Source organism: Lepisosteus platostomus, chromosome 3 (assembly GCF_059453375.1).
Source record: "Lepisosteus platostomus isolate fLepPlt1 chromosome 3, fLepPlt1.hap1, whole genome shotgun sequence".
Taxonomy (NCBI): domain Eukaryota; kingdom Metazoa; phylum Chordata; class Actinopteri; order Semionotiformes; family Lepisosteidae; genus Lepisosteus; species Lepisosteus platostomus.
Genome location: NC_142613.1, coordinates 18,511,623 through 18,529,515, shown reverse-complemented (window position 1 = coordinate 18,529,515; position 17,893 = coordinate 18,511,623). Strand labels below are relative to the sequence as shown.

Sequence of the window (17,893 nt, the reverse complement as noted above, 5' to 3'; positions counted from 1 at the left end):
CATTGAGTTTATTTTTTATGGGATATTGTTAAGTTCACTGAATTCATCTAAACCTGTGTTACAGATACTTCATCAGGCCCATTAGTGTCAAAGTTACTGGGGATTGCTAAATTTCCAAGATCATCACACAGCTGCCTGTAGTATTCCTCATTGAGAGGCGCAAAAAATACACAGTGCAGCTGAAGCAGAAGGAAACGCACCTTTAGAAATAAACAACATTGCACGAGTAAGCATTTTACTTCTTTGGGAAGGTTCCAAGCCAGAACGAACCAGATCATAAGTCAAAGAGCACTGCTACACATGATGGAACCTTTTGAGACTGATTCTGTAGCCTATTTTAATTTTATGTTTATTTTTATCCTCGTTCAAATAAACATTGGTCTCTTTTCAGTTTTCAACCTTTAGCATTTCAACCAAACCATCTCCTTTCCTTTCAACTTCAATAAGATGATCAGTAGCGAGCAAAAGCCATGATGACCTCAGATGTGTGACAATATATGGACAGGTTGCTAAAATATAAAAAATATGAAAATATTTTAACATCTGATATGTTGCTATATAGTCTTAAGGTTACCATGGATACCAACGCATACATTTAATTTCTAGAGAATGCATTAAAGAACTAGTACTGTACATCTCCAACATTGTGTGCAACTATAGAATATAAAAATATATATCTAAGAAAACAGCCAAATTTTAATTCTCTTTACTTTAAATGAAAAAAACTATACTGAACAGGGGCTCACTTTCATAGTCCTGTGGCATACGACAAATTTCACCTGTTCATCAGCTATTAATGTTCCATTGAAGATTTATAGCTTACGAAAGGTCATAGACAAGAGGAGTCCTATCTTCTTTGTTTGGTTGTTAGCGGCTAAATGATCAAAATAACATCAAGCCATTTTTATAAGGATACCACAGAATCAGCTTCAGGCTAATGTTGAGTACTGTATGTCTGTTCCAGACTATCACAATCCTGTGTACAAATGTCTCCTAATTTCCGTCATGAAAACCCTAAAACTTCAACCTGTGAGCATTTCCATATCTTATGTGAAAATAAATGTGATGTAAAGATTCTTTTTTAATTATATGGCTAATTAAGTGTGACGCGAAACACTACATCATATGTGAATAAACACTTCTCACAATTAAATTATTCATCTTGTTCATGATATTTGTCTATTAAATAGGTTTCCCATCTTCTATGGTCAATCAAGACAAGTTTCATATAAAATTTACACTGTTGTATGAAAAGATTTAACAGCCCCTTAGTATGGAGTAAGCTACACACTGTACCCAAATAATGCATAATATATGCACTGGTTTAAAAGACAGGCTTTCAAACTGAAAACTTTTTCTTCTTTAATAAAAAACAATATAATTTGAAAATAAATATGTTTATACTAGTTTACACTAAAACAGATGTTAATATTTAAACTTACCACTTTACAGCACCAATAAATATATTAATGTGACAAAATATACTAAAAATGTGGCTGTACAGAATAGGTACAGAAAGCATTTCTTGCAGTTTAATACAAATAGAATGTAATATTTACTCTGAGGTGCCAATCAAGAATCCTAGGCTCTCTTATGCGTCTGATACATACTTTAGTTACAAGTTAGTAAAAAAGCATGCAGTTTGATGACAGGCACTACAGCGTACAAGGTCACTGGTAGAACGAGAAACTGTATACATAGTACACAATTTCGTCAATTGCTGTGAATTCATTCAGTGTCACCTCTGGCTATTTTAGTAAGTAGTACAGGACATAGGCTCATGATCTTTAGGTTAAGCATGCAAGACTCATAAGAGAACCTGGGCTCTGTCTTTAAAGGTAGCAAATAATTTATTCAGTTGACTAATTTTATTACACAAAAAAGCTTTCAGGAAAAAAAAAATCAGGTATTGACTTTTATGAACAGAATTTCATTTTTTGTGCTTTACCTTAAAAGCAAAATATGGTTTGGGAATGTTGAAGTATTTCTTTCTTATAAAAAGTCAAAAAGCCATCAGTGATTTTTGTGTATTTCAGGGAGACGGGCTGATTGGCATCAACAACGTTTACAGCAAACAAATAGCAAAACATCTGAACGTAACACTGCATATAAATAGATAAAATTAAATACACAAAGAATACTGAAAATATTCTAAAAATTTAAATTAACTGTATTACATCATCTCGAAAGGGATATTAAGTATGTATATACAGATATTGTTTTTTTTAATGTTTCTCATTGTAGTGTGTGCAATGCTCTCTTTGGAAAAAAATAATTTAATAATAAATGGAGGCTTCAAAGGAGGCCTTACAGTGTTCCGTTGAATGCCAATGAACCTTGGCAAAATATGGAATCAAGTAATTATATTTCCATATATACTTACAATTAATATCCCTTTTAAATTTATGCTTTCCGAGTCCTACTGGATGTTAGTCATTACAGTCGCCTTCTTGACACTCACCCAGAGGCCATATAATTGGGACCTCACAGAAGCAGGAAGTGAAATGATAAAGGGAGTTCTGTGGTCCAAATCGAGTGTTGGAACATTTGTCTCATCCCTTCAGAAAGTGTCTCGGTACTGTATATTTTCTTTATTCCCCCATACAAAAGCAGCCGTTTGTCCTGAAGGATTGAAGTACTCCATCATAAGTCCTGGTTCATGTACCTCTTATAATCATATTTTCTCATCGTTATCCACAGCAGACCCAAATCCAGTGAATATAATATAAAGTTCATTGTTTTTTTAAAAAAAAGAATCCCAGACATCTCATGCACCAGCATAGCTGGTGGCTTTAGCAGCAATACATATTCATCACTTTCTTTATATATTAATATTTCGAAAATATACAACAGGATGATTTCTTTAAAAAAAACAATCATTCCAGGGAATGCATCTCCAGAGAAAAATATCAGAATTCAAAGTGCTGTGCTATGTACAGGTAGTGGACAGAAAAATGGAAACAACCTGGTAAATGAGGGGCTTACATTGAAAGCCAGCGCTTCCATATAGGTGTGGCTTATTCTAACCACATCCTAATGCTTAGGGTCATTTATAATAATGCTGGACAGTACTGGCTGCCTATCATTATGGTTAGCACAGCTACCAGAGCTTACCTCAATGACTTTTAAATAGGGGTGATTGTTGAAGCACATTTGCAAATTTGAACCTGTGGTGCGAGTAGCCTTTATCAACTGTTTCAACAATAACTCCACAGAGTTGGACACTTTATTTGGGCTGCAGTGGACAAACCACTCATCACACATTTGTTTGTGAATCCAGTGGTGCAAAGAGCACAGGCAACTGGCTATCGAGCAGTCAAGGTGGCAGTCACGGGCTCGGCCCCCGTACGGGCCAGCAGTTCCACTTTTCACTTTCCAAAACTAAGCAGTCAAGAAATGCGATATGATCAGATGGATCATCCTTCACCATGTTAGAAATAAATGGATGGATGCATTTGGGGCGCCAACCTAAAGAACTCTACAGTCCTGACTGCTTGGTTCCAGTAATGGTGGTTGTATAATGTTGTCGGCTGCATTTTCCTTGCAATATTTGGGTGCACTCATTCCCTTAGAAGGCAAGTTCAATGCTTATTGTTACTTAATGTTACTGAGTGATCATCTTCACCCCATGTTGCAGCTTTTCCTTCTTGCTGGGAGGTGTCTATTCCAAGATGAAAATGGCCCCCATCCATAGAGCATGTGTGGTCGCCCAGTAGTTTGATGATCTTAACACCGATGTTATCCATATGCCATGGCCTTCTCAGTTACACATTTAAACCCAATTGAGCATTTATGGCATATTCTAGATCGACGCCAGAGACAGCGGTTTCCACCTCCCTTCAACCAGGCGCGAGATGACAGACTTTCACTTGGAAGAATGGTGTTGCATCCCTCTTGCAGAATTTCAGACGTTGACTGACTCGAAGCCACGGTACTTACAGGCCGTTCAGGCCGGACATGGTGGCCCAATGCCTTTATAAGTGACCTTACTTTGGGGTTTAAATTTTTTTGTCCACTACCTGTATATCCTTCATTTCAAAGTCCATTTCACCTCCCCTCATCTTCTTGGCTTATCACACCTAGAAAACAGAAAAGAATTATAGAGGTAAGTGAACACTGTGTAAAAATCAAAACCATGCTGGTGTTCCTCTCAATTCCTCAAGAGTTATTTTTTTAACCTTCACCTTTTATCATTATTACCCAGAAATCTAGCATAATAGATGCACTAAGCACTGAGAAGCAAGCATTAAAAACACAAAAAAATGCCACCTTTCACTTTGAGCCCCCAAGAAAATTCAAATCAAATGAAAAGACCATGCTCAGATATTCTAGAATAAAAAGTATCCACTTCTTTTTTTTTACTGAAGTATACCACATCGCCTAGACTGAATATTTTCAGTTTCAGACAAAAATCTTTTTAAAACTACATTAGCAGCACTATCTGAGTACAGATATCACCACTGTGTTCTATGTAGCAGGTGTGAAAACCTGACATTCTGAGAATGAATGGATTTATGCCAAGTTTTCACAAACCAATTTACTTAATGTCAGAATCTGCCTCCAGATAACATTTTGTGTACTAGCAGTGAGATTCTGTTAGATAAGAGCCCTACAAACAGTCATTTATGTTACAGGAAGAGCTTGGAAACTCTTGCTTATATGAGAACACTACTTTGCTGCAGGCAATCAAATGCACTCAAATTCAGTTTAAATATCTGTACAACCATCTAATTGAACAGCTACTTCTATCCCTATGACAGAAATTCCTTGTTCAATCTAGATGTTTCTAAACGTACAGGCAATACATTTTAGTATGGCAATGTGTACATTTTCAGTGATATCAAACACTGAAAAGTCTTTTAAGTCCTGTATTATTGAAAAGCAGAGCAAGCATTAAGGGTAAGGAATGCAGAATGCAAATGCTTGCAATAGCAGGGACAACAGAAAATAAAGCTGATGGCATATTCATTTAAGGCATATTCCTGGCATATCTCTTTTCTTCATTAAAAGCAAAATCAAAAAGCACTTGAATCCAGCAAGAAGCATACTTTTTATCACTAATATATTTACATATATTTTTTATTTTAATTTTAAACAAACCTGCAAGTTCTTTCGTTTAACTCAAGTTGCCTGGACTTGCAATGTAATTGAGAAAATTTGCAGGAACATTTACAGGTGTGTGGATCCTGTACAAACAAGCGTTTTCTTCTCTCTGAGCAAGGCTCACAGTGGCTGCAAAAAGGCAAAAGAGGAAAAAAAAAAGATATCTAAGCTACAGAGCTTTAGCAGAGAGAGAAATAACATGCACCAACCCTAAAACAACAAGCATACCTTCCAAAAAGAAAAGCTATGGAGAATATTTCTCCACTGATGTAGGTAACAAAGCCGCTGGACTTTAAACAGAGTGACTCCACATCATTGCTCTTTAGCTTTTTTGTTTGTTTTCTTATTGGCAAGAAATTATGTTGTTTATATCTAGGTGTACATTCAAATAGGTATACTGTTCCAGGTGGTGGAACAGCTATGGTGATTTTGCACAGTTTGTTAAAAGAGATCTTAGGAAATCAAGTTTCTAGCAGAGCAGCAGCTTATACACAACATTTAAATCAGCATGCATAAAGCAAGGTCAGTTTAAAGGTCTGAGTCAACAATGTAGTTGTGCGTATTTGTTCTTTGAAAAGCTAAAGTGCATGATGTGAACCATGTGACCTCTCACATCATTATAACTGTCTGGCAAATGCAAAGCATCCAGTTCTTGATAAATTAGTAACAAATACTTTTAAAGCTTGTGCATAGCTGTATTCCAGAAGCAGCAAGAACAAACACACCCCATCCGAAAAAACACGCGTACGCCTTCTCCGTTTATTCTAGAAAATAATAATAATAAAGTTTTACTAAAAAAAGAACTACAAGCGTTCCCTTTTAATTTGTAAAAACATAATTCTGCAATCAAAATCTAGCTATGAAAGTTTATTTCTAATGCACAATTGTAGTCAAACTGAAAAATGTAGTCATATTACAACTTTCAGTGTAATCAAATCAATCATTGCAATTTCCTTTGTTATTTACATAAAGATCACCATGCTCATGATTAAATAAAACTCAAATATCTTTTTCTTAAAGATGCAGTATCTTTTATTAGGATTAATTGTTCACAGTTTTGAATATTAAGTAAGGAACTGGGAATTACAACTGTGGGGAAAAAAACAAAGCAACACGAGAACATAGGCAGAGCTATGAATAATTACAATTCAATTTGTTTTAAATAATCATTACTACTGGGCAGTACTTGTCTACTGAATATCAATGTAACAATGTCAATTGTCATGTGAAACAACATTTGACCAGAATGGACACTCAGAATACGCTTCAGAGTGTAGTGTACACATCATATGGATCAGCACTGTAATGTTATCAGATACATGGAAATGTTTGGTCAACCATATTCTTTATCAGAAATCTAACCGACGCCTACTCTGCACCAACAGTGCCACACCATTACACCAAAACTATATAGCTCAATAAACCAAAAGGAGAGACCTACACAAACCACAAATCAACACAAACCAGCCTGCAAGCAGTGAACCACAACAGCAAAAATAATTTTAAAATATAACTCCTAATGTTTTATTTGAAACCAAATTTTCAGAGACCTCAACTGTGGGGTTTAAAAAGACACCGTAGCACCTAGGCTGAACAATGCATCAGCTAATGTGATTTTGCATGTCTGTGATTAGTATCATTGTCTAAAAGCCATGCGTAGTGATGCCATTACCTTTCCTAATTCACTTTTGTGGACCAAGAGCCACACCATTGCTCTAGTGGATTACAGAAAGATGTGTCGTAACCAAGTGAAAAAAGCCTCATGCCAAGTTCAGAGTCAATTTATACAACATAAAGAACTTCCTCCCAAATTAACTTAACAATCAAGAGTGAAATGCTCAAATGCAGTTGTGGCGTGGAAAATGCACAGCTGACATACGAGTTGAGCTTTTTGTCTCTGTTTTTCTTTCTTTTTCTCTTAAGGCCTTTGCCCTTCCTGGATTTTCTGGAAAATAAAGAAAGAAAAAAAAAAACATCGCAAACATCTAAATTTCCTGGGACAGTAGTATAGAAACTTTATGGTCTGTTTATAAAACCGCACTTTCAATGGAGGTGATAAAAAATAACACTTTCTCACCAAATATAGTAAACAAGGTTTTTGGTTTTAGTCATGTTGAAATGACAAATGTTCCCAACACACTACAAAAGTGAAGATTTATGCTACAGCTTGCATTCACCAAGGAATTCAGACAACATTTTGCATTTCCCACGCCATTTCCGTCAAACATTAAAAACTCAGAAAATATTAATGTTATCCAACACAAAACCAATAACAAAATGAACTAAATGATGCATTAAGCTGTAAGCTTCCTAATCAGATGATCTGCAAGCCTATGGTGTATTAGTAAAGCAGTAGTAATGTACATGTCTCACAACCAGTTGTCCCAAGGTTCATGAGTTTCCAAATTGAAAGCACAGACAGGTTTAAAGGTGCCAGAACAGGAAACTGTAGATGCAATCAAGAGCTTCAAACTTAAAAAAATGGCTTTCTTGGTCAGACACATCATGGATATAAGATGGATACATTTTGGATATCTATTAGCTTAAAGAAAAACAGTATTCCCCAAATATCAGCTTGATGTTACAAGATGTTTCGTAAAGAAGGGTAAAGTTTATTTAAACGGACTATCTGAACAATCTTCTCTTAGTCTTAAAGGTGTTTTCTTTGTGCCCACCCTCATATACAATCCTATAATAATGTATATCCATTTTGTATTTCACTAATAAAGCAAAAATCACAAATTCAATAGCAACATGTCTTAAAGGTATCACTCAGCTTTAAGATGGTAAGACAAGTACTGCCTCCTTCATATTTATATATACACAAATATACATATAATTGCAACCATGTACAGTAAAATATATCATCATAATTTTTTAGGTACAAAATAACAAACATCATATTTATAGTTCTAGATTCTGTATACATTTACAATGCAAAGGTATAGTCATTTAAGTAAAAGTAGATTTGCCTTCACCATAAATACTGAAATATTAGTTTTATTTTTTGGATTTTTTGGGAGTGCAGACAAAGTGCATACTTAACACCTGCTCTTCATGGTAAAACTGACAAGTAGTTAATGTCGAACTAGGACACCCTAAAGTGCAAATGCATGGCTGTCTGAAAAGCATGGAATGCAAGTTCTGGGTTATAAAACATGAATTCTACTTAGGTACATACATAATAGAGAAAAGGCAGATTCAATCCAAAACTGAAAAAACCCTGTACATTCACTTCTATCATGACATTTTACAATGTCAGCTCTCAGATCAAATCTTACTATATGAACGACAATGAAAATCTAGACCAGCTCGAATGTATAACAATATCTACATGACAGAGGACATAGCAGACAAATACTGTTTGAAGTCAAGCAACACATTATTTTTAAGGATTTTTTTTTTTGTTTAGAACAAAACAAAAGATACTGCACCTTCAACAACACAAGAAACCTGAACAGCTATTATGACAAGTGTCGTGCTTGCTGCTTCTCATCTCTGTAACATATCTGAGGGCATGATAGCACAACAGATAATGGGAAAGGTCAGACTTAATTGGGTTTCAAGCTCTCCATATTCACCAAACCATTGCCTTTCAGCCTTCTGTGCATATTGTTCATTTAATGTCATGCTAATGTGAAATATTCCATTGCTAGATCTGCCCAAACACCACATTTCTTGGTCAAAAAACCAGACGCATTGCTTTTTATCTGATCATGCAATGAAGTCTGGTCCCAAGGTAGCAGCAGGAGATTTTGCATGCTAGAGTGCTTTATGATCATGCCTGAGTGAGATGCACCTCAGGAGTGTTGTCTCTCTGCCTCAGTGTGAAAGAAGACTGATGAGTACAGCAGGTGCCACAGCTGTGCTGCTGAGAGGTGACAGAAACCAAAGCCTGTCATACTCTGTGAGGCAAAGGAATCGTGTTTTCTTTTTTGGTATTTAAAATATGTACTTATTTTCTCCTTTTACTCTTAAAAACATGAAAATATTATTTGGCCCAACTCACTCACAACAGGGATTAAGGGAACACCTGTTCTCTACCCCCTTTTGTCCTCTGAAGCAGGGACATAAAGGACTTTAAAGTACCGGAGAACTGTAAAAGAGCTGAAAACGATAGGTTAAGAATGATTTAATAATCTGAATACAAGCTTTAAACAGTAAAAAAACAGACACTTAGAGGACTCTAAACATCTATTCTTGATGTTTCTGCATTTCTGTCCATGATATCGCTCAAAAGTTAGGCAGCTGACTCAGTATGACTATTCTAATCTTTATGACCACAAAACTTTCTCCATTTGAATAAGATTTGTTTATGATGTGACAGCAATTCTTTGTGAACAAGAACTTAGGGAACATAAAAAAAATAATTCAGTTGCCATTCAGCCATCTTGGGACTTCTGGCTGCAAGTGGCTTGTTGTTCCTGAAATACCATCAGGCTGCTCTGTGAAGGACCCTGGCTTCAACAACATAGCTGAATAGCCTTTCCCAGAAAAGACTATCAAGTTTTTGTTGTTGTCCTTCCTACATGAGTTTAACTTTGTTTTGGATTTGTCAATGGCTTGGTTTCTGAATAATTGTATGAGTTTCTCACTTTTGAAATCTCGTGACCTGTATGTGAATTTAACCTGTTCATCTAAAGAGCTGGACATCTTGGGCAGATGAATATATAAATTTCCTTTGTTTTAAATACATTAATACATTAAATTTAAATACACATAAAATGACATTAATAAAGAAAATTTCAGAGAAGCAAAGGAGATTTCCCCACAGAAGAAGCACAGGCAGTGTTTTTGTTAAATATGGAGGCTATGTCTTATCTCTAATTCATGTGGTAAATTATGTGACTAGAAATAATTCTCCCAAGTCTCCCATGGTAATGTCACAATATTTGTACTTACTTTTCTTTTTTTTCTTTAACATCGTTCTTTGGTCTGCAAAGATGAAGAAAATAATTATTTAGCATGATTTAACTATCAATTCTTTATGCTTAAATGGCTGCCATGCTATTGTTATTTAAAATATATTCTTACCTGCATTCACATCTTCTGTGTTCTGTAAAACTCATTTGTACTGTATGATCAAAATGATGGGGCTTGATTTTCTTGACCTATTAAAAGGAAAAACATGTTGTTTACAAAACAAGTAATTGTAGTAAAACCTAATTGTAATACTGTGATCACTATCTTACTTTGCAGGTGGTAGCTTTATAAACTTTATAAGCTGTAACATGCATGAGATACAAAAATTACTTCAATATTTAATTTTCAGGTTGAGTGCATGCTGTAATCTATATAGCCAGTTCTTATACTATGTGGAATATGCTTTTTGGTTGAGCAAAGTCCTTTGTAAATATGGATGCAGAATTAAAAAAACTGGCCAAATTGCAAAGGATGCAGACAATTTCAGCAGTCATTAGCTATTGTAAACAAAACCAGACAGCTCTGTCTCAATGCAGGATTTCACTTGTGACTTATATAAGGCAATGCCTCCAAAAATTATGATGAAACTCTTTTGACACAACAGCATTGCATAACACTCGGTGCATGAAGTTTAGTTATAGAAAGCTCACAGAGCACAGATTGAGGGTGATGATAATAGTGAACAGTAGATCTGATGATCAACAACTTTTCATAATGCTCATTCTAATGGGCAACAGCATCAAACATTGCTTATACATAATGATGCTGAATTGGAAGTTTATCATTAGATTTTTTATCTTACATGCTGGACTAAAGGTTAATACATAAGTACAATGCATAACGTTTCAATAATAAGGACATCAGATTATGTCACTTGTTATACCACCAGACTTTTTTTTCCAATTAAAGTGAAATAGTCCAATTTATGAAGTGTACCTTATGGCGTACATACAAAATCCTGTAAGAAATTTAGTAACATTAAGGTATAACTTCTATTATTTTCCTAGCCCTCCGACAACCTTTGTCAAGGTTACAAATAATTACAAATATATACAGTTAACCTCCAACAGTACACACATGGCAGTTTTACCTCAGTTTGACCTTAGTTTGTTTTTGACACTACTGATCACAAGATACTGGAACATTCTCAGCTCTGCGTACGTGCAGCGGTAACAGAACTAAATTGGTCTGTGTTAGCTTAGATGGATGGCCAAATCCCCACTGAACAAAACTACAGAGCACTACATTACAAAACTCTTAAGATTATACAATGACAGAAACACTTCAGACTCTTATGAAAGCAGACAGCTATACAAGTCACAATGTTGAAGCAGCTACACAAACTTGTCAAAAACAAATTACTGTACATGCTGTGATTGCTTAGTAAAATGTCAGGCTCAAATGGACAAAAGAGCCTATTCTGGATTTTTTTTTTCTGTTCTTACATTAGGATGCAATAATGTGGATGCTATTGATGAATGCTGTTGATGAATGATGCTTGTGATGAAAGGCCTGTTCTTTTAGAAAGTTACAAGTCGAAGGCCGATATTTATCTAAAGTGCAAAACAATTCTGCAGGAAACTAGACAATTTCACTATGTTGAGGATTGCAGTTGCAATTGAAATGATTCTGTGTTTGGCAGCATGGAGTGAGTGTCCATTTTTGTAAGAATAACAAAGTTCATGTCAATTACAGACATTCCTAGAAGTAACTTAAATCCTTCAGTCAATTAACCACCTCATAATTTTAGATTGGCTGAAAGGCGTCTTCTTGTTTGTAACCACTCTTATGTTCTGAAGTCAGAAGTTATTTTAGAATTGTATTACTTTTATGTATTTTTTAGATGTAGACTTTTCTGAACCAGACTAAAATGTTTTTTTGAAATAAGGTCCTCTTACTGTACTCTAATGTGAACCAAGTGCTTCATTAATGATTCATTGGAAATTATTACTTGCATCCTCAATTATTTTGACATTTGGATTAAAAAAAAGTTATTGAAGATTCCGCAAGAGAAAATGTTTAAAAGATACGCCCTTACCACCATTGTAATGTTGTAAGTTTCATTTGGAACACACTCGAAGCTTTCATCGCTGCAGCAGCCCGCACATCTCATGAGTGGGACACATGAAGGCGCGAATATATATTCAATTTCATCAGGATACTCCTGGAAGATGTCTACTAAGGTTTCTCTCGTTTTACAGTAGCTCCTGTTGTACACTTCCAAAAATGGTATAACTGTAAATCATAATGAAAAAATAACAGATCAGTGCTGATGCATTACATTACATTAGCCCTGTCTTGAGCCAAACAGAAACATAACATGCCCCATTTATTAGTCTACTCTTGCGAAACAAATGCCAAAAGCATCTAAAGTAGAGATGCCCAATTCCGGTCCACAAGGGCTTCTGTCCAACTGCTTTTACATGGCTCCTTAAATCTCCAGGTTCTTAAGAACAAATAAAGGTTTCAACTTGTCCAATTTAGCAAATAGTGAGATCAACTAGGTAATTAATGGTTCAAAAAGAAAGAAAACCAGAAACTTCCTGACTTACCCCTGGTCTTAAGGTAATATACATGTGCTAAAAAATAGCCTCGCTGTTGCAAATGGTATCTTAACAGCGTAATTGTATTTCTAAAGGAAAACTGTAATTTTGTTTGTGGTTTATTATAAAGATAATGATAGAAAAGAAAACAGGTTGATTTATAGGACACAGATATTACCTTTAAACTAGAGTTGGACACAAAACAGACCTTCTTTCTGTTATATCATTATAAAACCAACACATCTTCCTACCGTTGTAAAGGAAGACCACTTAACTAAAAACAAAAATATGTAATAAAGAATCGGCCTTAATAAATTGCTTATTATTTGGTCATTTGTTAATGTTAAAAGGAAAGGAGCTAGCAGACTATGAGAACTTTCGAACTGTAAAATTTAGGGGTATAAATCAATTCTCAAAACCTTATGACAGGACAAATAAATTTGCCAACCAGACATACAATATGCCAAATGCCAATCCCAAATATAACACAACCCTCAAAAGTTTGGTTTAAATAAGATAGACAGGACCTTTTTATCTAAAAAGGCTCTACTGTGTCAGAGCCTTTAGGCATTTTAACTCTGATCCTAGGCTGAAGCAACCTGCTTGTATTCAGTGTTTTGTAGTTTGTACCTTATAGTTAAACATATGCAGCACAAAGTACTTAAATAAGCAGAAAATAATAGATGATCAACACTGGCATTATAACCCCTTTCAAAATAACCCTGCAACAGTCAAAAACAGAACAAAGGTGACCTCCACTTTAGCAAGGTGTAGCTACCATTCTCATATTCAACAGCTATGGACAAAACCATAGTTTTGAGCAGTCCCTGGAAGACTAAGCTGGGGTTGTTCATAATTAGATAAAAGTATGTATGCATGTTTTGTCTCTGCATGGCAGACATTTCCTGTATAATAATGGATCACAAATGAAAGCATAGCTGATATCCAGTACTGTTGATCTAAAAGAAAATCACAAAGCAATCTTTTGTACAGACTGTCTTTATATCTTCGGTTACATATTCACTTGCATGTCAAAGCTAGTTTCCGGTTCCCTCTCTTCATCTAAACAAAAACAGCATCATCAAATCATGACAAGGGTATTAGTCTTGGTCCTTGATCAAAATAAACAATATAGTTTTCAATACATACAATATAAAAAAAGGAAGAAACATATGCAAAAGCGTTAAGAGAATAGTCTAGTCTTTCATAATTACTAAATAATTTTATTTACCTAAATAGCCATAAAATGCACCATTGTAACAACTGCAGTTGTTTTTTCAGAAAATGTTTCACCTGAACAGAATTTAGACTAATCCTCAATTCATTCATTCTACAATGACAACCTGAATGTGTTTCTTAAACAGCTGTAGAACTTGAGCACTTTCTTAAAATAAATAAGCATTGGCAATGGATATTAGAAGTACATAAGTTTGACTGATCAGGGATATTTTTGTGATATAAACATGAAACCTGATTCCATACTTTTCTTATCTCCTACAAAACTCACTGACAACAATGTTAAAGCAGGGAAAATTAATTTCAATAATTGTATGTGTTAACAAAGGTTGGCATTCAAAAGCCAAACATCAAAGAAGTAATCTGAAGACTATCATAGAATCACATGATATAGACCTAACTTTTAACATCACTGAAGAAGCAAACAAGTACCCATTCCCTGATAAAAGAGAATTTATTGTTTTTTTTACGTAAGTGGTTGATAAGCACAATTAGGCAGAACAGATGGTATTTGTTGAAATATCACATTGCCATTAAACAAATAAAGATCTGAAGCTGAAGGTTACTGACTTTTAACTCAGTGTTCAAAACCAGTACTGAACTAGGATAAGTGTTTAGTTTACTCCATATCTGGATATTATAAATTTTAACCAACTAACAGAAACTACAAATGCATTTTTGGAGTGATTCCTGACTGAAAAAATCTGTGATTTCTAACAACAGATACTGTTTCACAATAGCATTTATTTTCCTGCAGGTGCATGTAATTGTAACTTAAATTCTGTTTGGGAAACTCAGAATTACCTATGATAAACATAAATAAGCGTGGTATACACTAAACTCTCACTAGGAGACCATAGAGCTTTTTAGCATTAACTAAGCTTCCCAAAACATTTCTATGAAAACCGGCCACAATTGGTCGTCGTTTAAGGTCATTTTGTACCATGAAATGTCTACAGAAACGGGACACAGCTCTAATCAGATTTGTTCCACAAGATGGCAGCACAACAACGTCTCTCTCCAGAAAAAATGCACTTCCCCCAATAAAACACTTAATTCCCATAACTCCTCATTGTCTTGCTGTAAACCACCTACCTTCATTTGGACTTCTCTCCCCATCTACAGGTATGTGAGCAGTCTATGGGAAATAAAAAGATACTGTGGCAATTAAAATGGCCATCGGCATTAAAACGTGATACTTTAAAAATATTTTACACTTCAAAATGGACTATTTGTTTTATCGTTTAAAAGGAAGCATCATGTGGCAAGGGAAAAATCAATAATGATGAAATCACTTAACATATCACATCATACAGACACGCCTTCATTTCTTAAGAAGACACTCTTTTTAAGGGATCTCGTTTAGAATACATGGAAGTATCGATTTCAGGATATCTAAGATACGCATATGGTTTCCATCACTCCCATGAATATGACAAGGTTGTGTCGTGTTTAAAATGTTAGGCTTTAGTTTCACAAATCTGTAAGTTTTCAGTAAAATGTTAATTTTCGGAGCCGTTCTTTGCTTTTGGGGTGAAGCGGTATTAAACATGTAAATGTATATTTTAAATAAGGAAAGTCATGAAATCATGCCTCGAATAAACGTTCGTTTCACAATGTCTCCAGAGTTGTCATGAACCCAGACGTCTCTGAATGTCTCTTGCACACACCTTTTCAATGTGTTTCAAAGAACTGAGTCTGAAACTGGCTGCACGCTCACTCCGACTGATGACGAATTTAACGCCTCAAGAGATTTATATAATTCAGGTGATCATGTTTACTAATTAACGAATGACTTATTGAATCTTCCCGTGGAAAAAAAGGGTAAAAGCAGTCTCAATTCCAACAAATTTAAGCAAAGACTTATAATACTTATGAAAAGCATTGCAAATGTTTGAACATCCCCTAAACTGTTAATACCACGGAATTTATAGCATGCCTTCTGTATAATATTTGCATGTACCTCCACATTAGCTAAAAAGTTGCATAATACTACAGTAAATGGTCTTAAGACTAACACTGAGCAATATTAAGATTCTGCACACGTCTACTTTATTGCATTTTTAAAAGAAAATGTAGCAAGCAAAACAGACACTATAATTTTAGAGACGTTCTCTTTCAGGAAAAACGCCAACTTCAGAGGGTTTTTTTTTCCTGGTCAGTGCTCCTAAGTCCCCACCCCGTTATGGTGTGATAAGTTTACACCCAGACGCTTTAAATGACACAGTTAAACGTTTTAAAAAAAGTAATAATAAAGAGGGGGTATGATTTTCTAAAACGCCGACACATTTTACGAAATTATATAATTGGGACTGGAGTTACAGTGTTATCTATCGAGTCACTACATTCATTATGTATGATTGCAAATAAAAAAACGCAAGCACCGGTTCCTGGCACTCGAAGACTATGCAGATACAGCAGCCAGTGCCAGCGAGCTCAGAGTACTTGGGGACTGTTCTTTCGAACAATGGGTTTCTGTGCACCGCCGGGTTTTGGATTAAGCGTGAATTAGAAAACTTCCGCATTGCCTTGAAATTGGGGGGGAAAAAAGTTATTTTTTTAGTGGAATTAACCGCTTACCGCGGTGTACATCTCGAATTTACAGATTTTGTCCTATATTAATGTAACCGACATTGACTTTCCTTACATCTAACTACACCGCGTGTGTTATTTGACTTTAAAATGAATTATTCACCGGGGTCTTTTTCCGATTCTCGTTAATATAAAATGTCATTTAACTTAATCAAGGTAATTTGAAATGTCATACCTAATGTAAAAGGGTGAGGCATATAGAATTCAGTTTTAGCTCTTTGTCACTGTTTCAGCAATATAAACTGAATATATATGAATGTTATAAATGCGGAAACATCGACAAATAAAAATACACCGCTAAAGGCAAAAAGTCATTTTTTTGCTAATAAAATCTTGAATATACTAGTCCATAATTCAAGTGCGTTAACCATTTAAGAGCAGAACGGCAATGCTTTCCACATTTTCTAAGAGGAAATACATTTCCATTAATCGCAACTACTCCGGCTTAACTACACTGAGCTCCTGGGTAGAGTTTAGGCTTGTCAGATGTAGACCTGAACTCCGAACTTCAATTTAAAATTGTTACTGTACCTTTAACTTAAGCGTCATAATTGTATGTGGCTGAGAAGGCCGTGCTGTATAGATGTGAAAGTTCACCACGTTTTCAAACGCAAACAAAAAGAAATAAGAACCAGAAATTTCACTTCAGATGACTAAAATCACAATTAAGCAATATCAAATGTAGCTGGACGGCTGCCTGTCTAAAAAAGCAATCTACCAATTCTGAGCGTTCGAAAATGAAGAATGACCTAGTAGGAGGTCTACAAGGACAATCTTTTCATTAATGAGAAATCAAGACCTTTCGGTTTATAAATGACTCTTTCTTCAAAATATGAAGAGAGCTTACCTTTACAGTTGATAAATAGAGAAGTGCCGCCAAAACAATGTTTATTATACTGAGAATAAAGTTCATGGTTGTATTCCAAGGGTGAATTTCGAAGTTCAGAATCTTTAGATAAAATGCTAATTTCTTCAATCATTTGCCGGTTGAAATTCTCTATTTCCCCCGCGAAGGCTATAGTGACATTGGTTCCATTTCCAACCCAGCACGATTTTGAGACGAACCACCTCAGTGAAACCCTCAGAATTAATTTGGGCTAGTTTGTCAGTACTGAATCTGTTGGTATCCACAGAAACAAAAATGATCGCAAAGCTTACAGAAGTTCGCCTTATTTTGTAACAGTCCTCCTTCTTTAGAGTTAACTGCAATCCTCAACTAAGTGAAATCCCATGGTTCTGAGGAATATCTCCGTCGATTTAATGGGTGCTTGAAAACTTCATGAGACTTCCAACTTCACAGTGCTTGCTCTTTTAAAAATAATTACGTTGAAATAAATAATCTTTTCCAGTAAAATAAGCCAGCAATTGCGTCCTTTAACGTGCAGAATACGTGTCCACTTATTTTCGTAAAAAAGTGGAATCAAAGTCAGGACTATCCAGACACAGTGAACGGCAATCTTAATAGCTCAGCTCTTTTCCAGTGTAGCGTGCACTCT

General features: G+C 35.3%; 1 protein-coding gene across 3 annotated transcripts; it reads right to left on the bottom strand.

The window, feature by feature from the left end:
- Positions 1 to 1,349: 1,349 nt before the first annotated feature.
- Positions 1,350 to 17,876, bottom strand: vegfab (vascular endothelial growth factor Ab). Of its 3 annotated transcripts, XM_088624789.1 has the most exons (8): positions 17,245 to 17,876; positions 14,901 to 14,943; positions 12,065 to 12,261; positions 10,138 to 10,214; positions 10,006 to 10,038; positions 6,983 to 7,048; positions 5,101 to 5,232; positions 1,350 to 4,079 (listed from the first exon to the last, which is right to left on the bottom strand). In XM_088624789.1, exons 1-8 carry the CDS (start codon positions 17,308 to 17,310, stop codon positions 4,058 to 4,060), a joined length of 636 nt encoding a protein of 211 aa, XP_088480915.1. In that variant the 5' UTR covers positions 17,311 to 17,876; the 3' UTR covers positions 1,350 to 4,057. The 3 variants fall into 3 exon arrangements, with proteins under 3 accessions (XP_088480915.1, XP_088480916.1, XP_088480917.1); XM_088624790.1 differs by lacking the exon at positions 6,983 to 7,048 and having other exon boundaries at positions 17,245 to 17,872; XM_088624791.1 differs by lacking the exons at positions 5,101 to 5,232; positions 6,983 to 7,048 and having other exon boundaries at positions 17,245 to 17,875.
- Positions 17,877 to 17,893: the final 17 nt, after the last annotated feature.